The sequence below is a fragment of the Coregonus lavaretus genome, assembly GCF_964263955.1.
Source record: "Coregonus lavaretus genome assembly, contig: HAP1_SCAFFOLD_703, whole genome shotgun sequence".
NCBI classification, from domain to species: domain Eukaryota; kingdom Metazoa; phylum Chordata; class Actinopteri; order Salmoniformes; family Salmonidae; genus Coregonus; species Coregonus lavaretus.
In genome coordinates this window covers 203,129-214,647 of record NW_028161954.1, presented here as the reverse complement: position 1 = coordinate 214,647, position 11,519 = coordinate 203,129, and the positions used below count along the sequence as shown (strand labels likewise).

General features: G+C 45.4%; 1 protein-coding gene across 1 annotated transcript in view; it reads right to left on the bottom strand.

Annotated features, from left to right (window-relative positions):
* Nucleotides 1–4,365: 4,365 nt before the first annotated feature.
* LOC311119816 (protein farnesyltransferase subunit beta-like) overlaps nt 4,366–11,519 on the bottom strand; it is a 32,557-nt gene continuing 25,403 nt past the window's right edge. Inside the window, exons 8-12 of the mRNA XM_084194474.1 lie at nt 10,203–10,332; nt 8,072–8,204; nt 5,789–5,900; nt 5,397–5,511; nt 4,366–4,876 (exon numbers count right to left, since the gene is read on the bottom strand). Coding sequence (XP_084050600.1) covers nt 4,763–4,876; nt 5,397–5,511; nt 5,789–5,900; nt 8,072–8,204; nt 10,203–10,332 — 604 coding nt within the window. The 3' untranslated portion in view covers nt 4,366–4,762. The remainder of the gene's footprint in view (nt 4,877–5,396; nt 5,512–5,788; nt 5,901–8,071; nt 8,205–10,202; nt 10,333–11,519) is intronic.

Genomic DNA, 11,519 nt, shown 5'->3' with positions numbered 1-11,519 from the left:
GCCTACCTTTACTATGAGACTATAAATAAAACTATTTTATCCTTTAAAAAGTGTTTTGTTGTTAATTCTGTATTTTTGTTGCATCCCCTCAGTGAAGTGGACAATATATCCAAGCATTTATGGATTTTATCATCTTTAGAAAAATTTATTTTCTTTTGGTAGATTTGCATCTTATGAATTAGAGATGGCATGCAGTTGTGTTTTTAAAGTGGAACGGACACCGTTTTAACTACTTTTGCAGATATGAAACAGACAATCATTGTCTACCAAATTTCCAGTTTATGCTTCAAAACCAACTTTATAAAGAGGTTTTAAAAATAGGTTCTATTTGACTTGAAATTCCATGACATACAGTAACGTGTTGTTGGCAGAAGATGGAAAGTATTCAGAACCTTTGACTTTTTCTACATGTTATGTTACAGCCTTATTCTAAAAGTTGATTAAATTGTTTTTCCCTCATCAATCAGCACACAATACCCCATAATGACAAGGCAAAAACACGTTTTTACAATATTTTGCCAATTTATTCAGAATACAAAACTGATATTACATTTACATAAGTATTCAGACCCTTTCTTAGTACTTTGTTGAAGCACCTTTGGCAGCGATTACAGCATCAAGTCTTCTTGGGTATGGCGCTACAAGCTTGGCACACCTGTATTTGGGGAGTTTCTTCCATTCTTCTCCGCAGATCCTCTCAAGCTCTGCCAGGTTGGATGGGGAGCGTTACTGCACAGCTATTTTCAGGTCTCTCCAGAGATGTTCGATTGGCTTCAAGTCCGGTCTCTGGCTGGGCCACTCAAGGATGTTCAGAGACTTGTCCCGAAGCCACTCCTGCGTTGTCTTGGCTGTGTGCTTAGGGTCGTTGTCCTGTTGGAAGGTGAACCTTCGCACCAGTCTGAGGTCCTGAGCGCACTGAAGCAGGTTTTCTTCAAGTATCTCTCTGTACTTTGCTCCGTTCATCTTTGCCTCGATCCGGACTAGTCTCCCAGTCCCTGCTGCCACCACGCTTCACCGTAGGGATGGTGCAAGGTTTCCTCCAGACGTGACGCTTGGCATTCAGACCAGAAAATCTTGTTTCTCATTGCCTTTTGGCAAACTCCAAGCGAGCTGTGCTGCCTTTTTACTGAGGAGTGGCTTCTGTCTGGCCAGTGCCATACAGGCCTAATTGGTGGAGTGCTGCAGAGATGGTTGTCCTTCTGGAAGGTTCTCCCATCTCCACAGAGGAACTCTAGAGCTCTGTCAGTGACCATCAGGTTCTTGGTCACCTCCCTGACCAAGGCCCTTCTCCCCCGATTGCTCAGTTTGGCTGGGCGGCCAGCTCTAGGAAGAGTGGTGGTGGTTCCAAACATCTTCCATTTAAGAATGATGGAGGCCACTGTGGTCTTGGGGACCTTCAATGCTGCAGACATTTTTTGGTACCCTTCCCCAGATCTGTGCCTCGACACAATCCTGTCTCGGAGCTCTACGGACAATTCCTTCAACCTCATGGCTTGGTTTTTGCTCAGACATGCACTAACAACTGTGGGACCTTATATAGACAAGTGTGTGCCTTTCCAAATCATGTCCAATCAATTGAATTTACCACAGGTGGACTCCAATCAAGTTGTAGAAACATCTCAAGGATGGTCAATTTCGAGGCTCATAGCAAAGGGGTTGAATACTTATGTAAATAAGGTTTTTATTTCTAATACATTTGCAAAAATTTCTAAAAACCTGTTTTCACTTTGTCATTATGGGGTATTGTGTGTGTGTAGATTGCTGAGGAAAAATATGTATTTAATCCATTTTAGAATAAGGCTGTAACGTAACAAAATGTGGAAAAAGTCAAGGGTTCTGAATACTTTCCAAAGGCACTGTAGTTCAATGCATGATTAATACAATTCACCAATACATTTCTTGGTAGTCCAAAAAATATTGCTGTCAGGTTGTAAATCACAGCTGGCCTGGTACATTGTTTGCTGCCTCCATTCGGGATGCACTGTTTCAGTTTCAATTATTCAATATTTCTAACAAAAACGGATGACTGTAACTAAGGATGGGAATGTCAATACAATCAAACTAGCAAGGGCAATGTCCCCTGTAGCTCAGTTGGTAGAGCATGGCGCTTGCAACGCCAGGGTTGTGGGTTCGTTTCCCACGGGGGGGGCAAGTATGAAAATGTATGCACTCACTAAGTCGCTCTGGATAGCGTCTGCTAAATGACTAAAATGTAAAAATGATCACAAGTCAGTCATAACTTGGCTAGCTAATAGGCTAGCGCATGTCAAACAAGGCCCGCGGGCCGAATAGGACACAAGGGAGTATAAATGAGTCAACAGTTGAGTCATCTACTTTATGAAAGTATAGCCTGATGCGCTCGCATTCGTTGTACAGACACATGCCACAGTCCGACTTCGGTTTTTAAATATTATATTGTCCCCAGCACAAGGTGCACCTGTGTAATGATCATGCTGTTTAATCAGCTTCTTGATATGCCACACCTGTCAGGTGGATGGATTATCTTGGCAAAGGAGAAATGCTCACTAACAGGGATGTAAACACAGTTCTGCACAATTTGAGCGAAATAAGCATTTCTGTGTGTATGGAACATTTCTGGAATCTTTTATTTCAGCTCATGAAATCATGGGACCAACACTTTACATGTCGCGTTGATATTTCTGTTCAGTATACATAAGTGGACATTATTAAGGGCCATATTTTTCAAATAAAACAAATGGCCAGTTTGGGTCGCAGTTAAGGTTTTTTGTCAAGACAAATAGGCTATGTCTGGCCCGAGAATTCGTTTTTTTTTTTCAATATGGTCAGTGCGCTGATTGAGTTTGACACCCCTGGGCTAGTGTATCTATTTATATGTAGCTAGCTATTTATTTAGTAGATAAAAAACACGGAGGCTAACGTTAGCTGGGAGGATGTCATGTCATGTCATTGGAGGAGCCTAACGTTAGCTGGGAGGATGTCATGTCATTGGAGGAGTGGGTGAGTGACCGACTTTTCCCCTCATATCGTTTTTTCATTGGCTACAGCTAGAGACGCTGCAGGTGTCATTTGGTTAGCTCGCAAAGAAATGTGAATCGCTTTGCTAGCTATGCTAAACTTGAACGACTTATCCACAGTTAGCATTTATCTTAGTTGTCAATCAAATGTATTTGGCGTCGATCAAATTGGCGGGCAGGCAAGTTCCCATTCAGTTGTCAAAACGTGGGTTGGGACAAGCATGCATTGGCAGGCAAGCTGCAGAAGGATTAGCATGTTATTATTCCCCATCGTTTATCAGTGTAATTTTGACAGCCAACTAGCTGAAAATGTTTGAGAGGGTTTTAGATTCAGATTGTTTAAAAGTCACGTGTACAGGGTTGCCGGTGTTATTGCAGGGTACAGTGAAAATCTTCGGCACGACTAGTGAAATAAAATAATGAAAATAGTAATAAAAAAACAACAATATGAATAGAAATAGCACTATATTCATAACTGTGGCAGTGATGAATAAATACATGTCATTGGGGTGGAGGCAGAGTAAAGACTAATGGGGTGGGGGGGCCCATGGATGACCATAGAGTGAAATAAAAACAAAAAAGTAATAATATACATATTAACAACTGCAACAGTGATGAATGTCGTTGGGGTGGGGGCAGAGTAAACTCCATAGGGAGAGTAGCAGGTAAGGTAAATGAGAGTTGGGGGGGGGGGGTTATTTACTGCAGTGTCTTAATTGTCCAAACGCACGGCCGCCTTTCCCCTAACATCAATTTATGAAAACGTGAAAATTACCATATCTCTGCTGGCTTGTCAGAAAATGTGTCATATTCTTCCTGGGGGTGTATATGAACAGATTTTAATAAGATTTCATGTTGCTAAAATGCTGTCAGTTCCACTTTAAAGATAAAGGGGAAAACTATTCAATGTTAACCAATACAAACAGAGCTACATGTTCCTGTGTTGTATGCTGACAGTCCATCCGCCTAGATGACTTGAGGGTTATTCTGGTTTGTAACCGATGCAGGTAGAGGTGAATTCTGTTCTGTGAGCTGTTCGATGACAAACTGGCCATCAGGGTTGAAGACCGCAAAGAACTGCTTGTGTGTCACGGTTAACCCTTTGACTTTCAGAAATTAAAATGGGTGGAGTCAGAGCCATACATTTTAATCTCAATATACGGCTCTGGCTGGAGCTAGTATGAATTACTTGGCATAAACCCCTTTACTCATTGAGGAGGGCATAGGTCGTCCCACAAACGTTCTCCACTGGTAGTGAACATTTGTTATTTTGTTCATTTGCTTTTTTTTCTGAACAGCAAGGTGTGTTAGTTACACTATACACTCTACTCTTCTGAAGTAAATAACTCACAGCCAGCCACACAAGATTCCAACAATTTTTACTCAGGCCTTTATTTGGACAGCCCTAATTCTGACATTTCTCACAATCCTGTCTTTGACTGCTGTAGAACCGGCGCTCAGTCTGTTAGATCCCTGCAAACAGGTGCGGCCCACTCTTTAGCAAGCATACAGTGCAGTACCACTCAACATACAGTTCCCTTAGCCACAGATCTAGGATCAGATTTACCCTACCCTGAATCATTAGCGGAATGGAAAAATATCTGACCCTGTATCAATGGTTGCCTCCTCCAAAGATGTATTAAATTAGTTTGAGGGAATCGGTATGTGCCCGTGCTGCAGCTTGGTGATTCTGCACAGTGCCTTGCTTAGGCCCATCTCCTGTAACACTCACATAGACATACCCATACTCTCCATTCTATAAGTGGTTAGGCAGAGGACCCCTCTTTCTGTGCAGGCACGGGGACGGACAGCTGGTGGAAGTGTTGGATGGCCTGGGCCACCTTCTCTGGACAGATGTTGTAGACGGGGTGGCTCGGGGCCTGGAGGGAAACACAGGACAAGAGGTTAGTAAGACCCAAACGAAACCGGGAGGGGATCTACCTGAATTTGTCCCAATAGAAACCCGTTTTCATTGCAAAACGTTTTCCGTTTGGAGTAATCGGTTTACGTTTTGCAACGGTTTCGGACTAATGAATACACCCCTGGGGAGGAACTATTTGAACTTGTCCGATAAGAAACATTTGTTTTTGTAACGGTGTGCCCTAATCAATGAACCCAATCCAGGACTTGTGAGTGGTAGTTTACAGGGGAGAGACAAAATAAAAGACACTGGACAGAAGACAACAAAAATGTAAACAATGCAGCAAAATGCATCCCAGTGACACGCAATGACTATGGCCTAGTAGTCAAAAACTTTTTCAGCTCTCGTTTCCTTCTGAAATTAATAAATAACTTTGAAACTCGTTTTCATTTTTTTTTTTTTAATGCGGACAAATACACTGAAGCAAATGCAACCCGTGATATTTTTGCATTCAAACAGCACTTGAAGCCCAGTCTTACCAGTCTGTTCGCCTCCCGGCCTACGATCAGCTCGTGGTGCAGGTCCGTGTTGCCAAAGTGCTGCGCTACAGACAGACCACTCAGACAGTAACAGGTGTGGTAGAAATCTCTGGATCTGGCAGGAGGGTAGAACATATATATATATTTTTTTACACAAAAATATTATGACAGGTTTTGTTTTTTTGCAATCAAAAGTGTCAAAAAAAGGTGTGTGTGTATGTTGTGTGTGTATGTAGTGTGTGTAGTGTGTGTGTGTATGTTGTGTGTGTGTGTAGTGTGTGTGTGTATGTTGTGTGTGTGTGTATGTAGTGTGTGTAGTGTGTGTGTGTAGTGTGTGTGTGTATGTTGTGTGTGTGTGTAGTGTGTGTGTGTATGTTGTGTGTGTTACGTACTTGCCAGGCTTGTCCAGCAGTCCCCCAGCAGGGTTCTGGCAGCAGAGGAGGATGTACTCCTGCAACGCCTGCTGCTCAAACATCCACTTCTGCAGGCTCAGTGTCGAATCCCCTACACACACAGGCACATTTTGATTAAACACACATTTACATCTGAAAACATCCTCATAGTTACCACAGACATGGTCTTATGGAAACACAAAGAGCAACAAAAAGTTGAATGGTTCAAGATGCACTCAGAATCTGTCTGTCTGTCCCTGGGGCAGTACCGTAGGGGCAGTACCGTTGGGGCAGTACCGTAGAGGCAGTACCGTAGGGGCAGTACCGTAGGGGCAGTACCGTAGGGGCAGTACCGTAGGGGCAGTACCGTAGGGGCAGTACCGTAGGGGCAGTACCGTAGGGGCAGTACCGTAGGGGCAGTCCCGTAGGGGCAGTACCGTAGGGGCAGTACCGTTGGGGCAGTACCGTAGGGGCAGTACCGTTGGGGCAGTACCGTTGGGGCAGTACCGTAGGGGCAGTACCGTTGGGGCAGTACCGTAGGGGCAGTACCGTAGAGGCAGTACCGTAGGGGCAGTACCGTAGGGGCAGTACCGTAGGGGCAGTACCGTAGGGGCAGTACCGTTGGGGCAGTACCGTAGGGGCAGTACCGTTGGGGCAGTACCGTTGGGGCAGTACCGTAGGGGCAGTACCGTAGGGGCAGTACCGTTGGGGCAGTACCGTTGGGGCAGTACCGTTGGGGCAGTACCGTAGGGGCAGTACCGTTGGGGCAGTACCGTTGGGGCAGTACCGTAGGGGCAGTACCGTTGGGGCAGTACCGTTGGGGCAGTACCGTTGGGGCAGTACCGTTGGGGCAGTACCGTAGGGGCAGTACCGTAGGGGCAGTACCGTAGGGGCAGTACCGTAGGGGCAGTACCGTTGGGGCAGTACCGTTGGGGCAGTACCGTTGGGGCAGTACCGTAGGGGCAGTACCGTTGGGGCAGTACCGTAGGGGCAGTACCGTAGGGGCAGTACCGTTGGGGCAGTACCGTAGGGGCAGTACCGTAGGGGCAGTACCGTTGGGGCAGTACCGTAGGGGCAGTACCGTTGGGGCAGTACCGTAGGGGCAGTACCGTAGGGGCAGTACCGTAGGGGCAGTACCGTAGAGGCAGTACCGTAGGGGCAGTACCGTAGGGGCAGTACCGTTGGGGCAGTACCGTAGGGGCAGTACCGTAGGGGCAGTACCGTTGGGGCAGTACCGTAGGGGCAGTACCGTAGGGGCAGTACCGTTGGGGCAGTACCGTAGGGGCAGTACCGTAGGGGCAGTACCGTAGGGGCAGTACCGTTGAGCAGGGGTTACTAAACGTTTTCACTCTGGGCCTCTTCCAGTATTGGGGAACATCCCCCCCCATGCATGCGTGCCATGTCTATGTCTATGGGCACAAGCACTTTTCATGACACAAACTGTTCACACCTCTCTTGTTGGTGGAGATAATTTTTGCAGGTTTGAAGCTTATTTCCTGCAATTTTACACATTTTGTCATGAGGCACAAAGAACATTTTGCAGTTTTAAAGCTAATTTTCTTGCTAGTCTATACATTTTGCCATGTCTAATGTGTATTCATGTGATATTTGAGTGACAAAGAAATTACAACAATATCTATGGGCTAGAAAAACGTTAGCTGACATGGGCTAGTTGATCTGGACATTTCTGACAAGTTATCAATAACTCTCTAAGGGATGCAATGACTAACATGACAAGAGGAACTGATGATGCACTACCCAATTTGGAAATTGCACCTTGTGCATTCTACTATTACAACTTTCAAGAGTAAGTTTAATGGCGGACTGAGTTCCTTTAAAAAAGTAAATAAATGATAATAACAATAATAACGGGGCGCCGGGTAGCTTAGTGGTTAAGAGCGTAGTGTCAGTAACCGAAAGGTCGCTGGTTCTAATCCCTGAGACGACTAGGTGAAAAATCTGTCGATGTGCCCTTGAGCAAGGCACTTAACCCTACTTGCTCCTGTAAGTCGCTCTGGATAAGAGCGTCTGCTAAATGACTAAAATGTAAAATGTAAATAATATCACAGTACTGCCTTAAGGCAGTGGTTGCCAAACTGTGCCCCCCTCCCCGCCGACCCCTAGGGGGCGTGCCCCACAGTTTGGTCCCCCCGATGACCCCTAGGGGGCGTGCCCCACAGTTTGGTTCCCCGCGCCCCCCCCCTGCCGACCCCTAGGGGGCGCGCCCCACAGTTTGGGAACCACTGCCTTAGGGCAATACTGTAATTGTTTCTGTAGTTTTACCTTCTTTGAAGAGAGCTCTGTGTAGCAGGGGCAGCAGCCCGGCCTGCCAGAAGGAGTAGCATCCATCCACCAGTTTGTTACAGCGACCCTGGAAGCCTCCCTCGAACCTCATCTGTCTGCTGGCCACCCACCGCTAGGGGAGAGAGGGAGGAGGAGAGAGTGTACAGCAGGAGAGATAGAGGCAGTGAGAGTGAGAAAAGGGAGAAAGAGAGAGTAATGGAGTTGTTATGGTCACTTATAAAATAACCTTATCACAATGTGAGAAACTGCCAACATTTAACTAACAGTCCCAGCAAGGCAGCCATTTTCTATCCAGCCAGCCAGACAGTGTAAATATAGCTTGGTTCTTGGTGTATAACCAGCCAGACAGTGTAAATATAACTTGGTTCTTGGTGTATAACCAGCCAGACAGTGTAAATATAGCTTGGTTCTTGGTGTATAACCAGCCAGACAGTGTAAATATAGCTTGGTTCTTGGTGTATAACCAGCCAGACAGTGTAAATATAACTTGGTTCTTGGTGTATAACCAGCCAGACAGTGTAAATATAACTTGGTTCTTGGTGTATAACCAGCCAGACAGTGTAAATATAGCTTGGTTCTTGGTGTATAACCAGCCAGACAGTGTAAATATAGCTTGGTTCTTGGTGTATAACCAGCCAGACAGTGTAAATATAACTTGGTTCTTGGTGTATAACCAGCCAGACAGTGTAAATATAACTTGGTTCTTGGTGTATAACCAGCCAGACAGTGTAAATATATCTTGGTTCTTGGTGTATAACCAGCCAGACAGTGTAAATATAACTTGGTTCTTGGTGTATAACCAGCCAGACAGTTCAGTGTACACAGTCCTTTATTCTCTTTGAAACCAGCCAGATGATGAAATCCCATGCGTTACCTATCAGAGAGGGGCTAATATGAATTGATATTTGCAAACTGAGAAATTTTGACACGGTTGCTATAGCAACCACTAATTGGAGTCCTTCCAAAGCACAAGGACTGGACTGAAACATTATTGAATTGGTGTAAATACCAGCTGGAGTCCTCAATCCTGTCTGTTGTCCTAGGGAGCTGGGTTGGAGAAGATAGCCTAGTGAAAGATACTTTACATTTATTTTTGGTGTGGAACAGGTGTGGACTGATGCAGAGTGGTGTGGTATCAGTGTGGTGTGGAACAGGTATGGACTGATGCAGAGTGGTGTGGTATCAGTGTGGTGTGGAACAGGTGTGGACTGATGCAGAGTGGTGTGGTATCAGTGTGGTGTGGAACAGGTGTGGACTGATGCAGAGTGGTGTGGTATCAGTGTGGTGTGGAACAGGTGTGGACTGATGCAGAGTGGTGTGGTATCAGTGTGGTGTGGAACAGGTATGGACTGATGCAGAGTGGTGTGGTATCAGTGTGGTGTGGAACAGGTGTGGACTGATGCAGAGTGGTGTGGTATCAGTGTGGTGTGGAACAGGTGTGGACTGATGCAGAGTGGTGTGGTATCAGTGTGGTGTGGAACAGGTGTGGACTGATGCAGAGTGGTGTGGTATCAGTGTGGTGTGGAACAGGTGTGGACTGATGCAGAGTGGTGTGGTATCAGTGTGGTGTGGAACAGGTGTGGACTGATGCAGAGTGGTGTGGTATCAGTGTGGTGTGGAACAGGTGTGGACCAAAATGGCACCCTTGTTTAAAAGTAGTGGACTATTTAGGGGATAGGGTGCCATTTAAGACCTACAGGCCTCTGACATCTTCTAAACTCTTTACTGTCTCTGGGGATACCACTGATTAAGTCATCTGAATTATCTGTGGACAGGAAGTAGTGACGATCAAACGCTGATAAAGCAATCTGAATTATCTGGGGACAGGAAGTCGTGACATTCGATACCTCTCCGGTTAAACACCGATAAAGTAATCTGAATTATCTGGGCACAGAAAGTAGTGACATGGGATACCTCTGCAGAGAGGGGGACACCGAGTGACATTGGTAGGGTACTGGATGGCTACTACTGAAGACAAAGTTACTGTAGGTATAAGCCTCCCCGGATAACCACTTTTAACTGTGTTAAAACACACTTGAGGTAGTTCTGGATAAGTCCAATTACCAATAGAGAACTGATGTGTAGAGAACTGATGTGGTAGAGAACTCACCAGCAGGGTCTTGAGATCCAGCATGTGCTCCTTACCCAGGATGACCATGGCAGCCGTCCCACAGAAGGTGTACCCTCCATGGGCCTCCAGCCCCGGGACACCCCCTAGTCCCCCCTCCCAGTTCTGACAGCTGGAGGGAGACAGGAAGGACAAGCAGTAGCAGACAGTGAGTGGGCATTAACTTTCTTTCTATAGAACTGTGTAAACACATGCTCACTACAAAGTTATTTTTCTAAAGTACAGGGGGGCCAAATAGGGCTGTGGCGGTCACGAAATTTCGTCAGCCGGTGATTGTCATGCAAATAACTGTCGGTCTCACGGTAATTGACCGTTAATTAACATAAACACATTTAGCATCTCCTGGCTTCCACACATAGCCTACAAGCCACTGATGCAGACCTTTGGAACATCTACATTTAAAAAAGTCTAATAAATCCATGTAATATAGCCTACACCTTCACAATAAATCCATTATTTATTTTAGACAGGTCTAAAGAAGCATGATATGAATAAAATGTAGTCTATTTCAGAAGAACAGAATAGCATACTCTGAGTTGTCCTTATGTTAGGTCCTGATCTGGCTATGCCATATGGCTGTGGGCTACACTAGTTCATTTAGCAGACAAGATTTGCTTAGAATTCCATGGCATTATTTTATAGTATGAAGAATACAATTGAACAAAGCTGACTAAAATAGAAAGGATATTTTCTCCAAAACGATTTGAGGGAGTGCGCACATGCGGCTATTCTGTGTTGAGCGGTTAACAAATAAATAGGTACTCCTATATGCTTAATTTAGAGTTATTAATGTAACTTTAGTTGTTCTACAAACGTAGGGCTATATTTTTGGATTTTTAATACATTGTAAGGCTGCAATGTATGATGATTTGAAAAAAGTCGCTTGAAAGGCATGACCTCTGCTTTGTTTTTTTGCGCAGGCTGTACACACTTCATCAGTCTCTCATTCACAATTTGACAAGCTCTTGATAAAGCCTCGAATTTCACTGCGGCATCCCATTTGTGTGGCCGTAATGCACCCTAAAAAAAATCCATGCAGGATTGTTGTGCCCTTGGCCCGGAGTGCTGTGTTGTGCCCTTCTCCCTGAGTGCTGCGTGCTCCAAAGCGTCTCTCACACATGGCTCTCCATCACGTTATCTTTCTCACAGGCTACAAGTGAAGACAGACACATCGGCGACGCAACTGCGACGCAATTCCGAGGTGCATATTGAAGATATTGGAAGAACTGTCCCCATTTACTTTTCGCCAGCCAACAAGATGAGTAACAAACAGCCAAAGCACCAGCCTATGTCAATCTA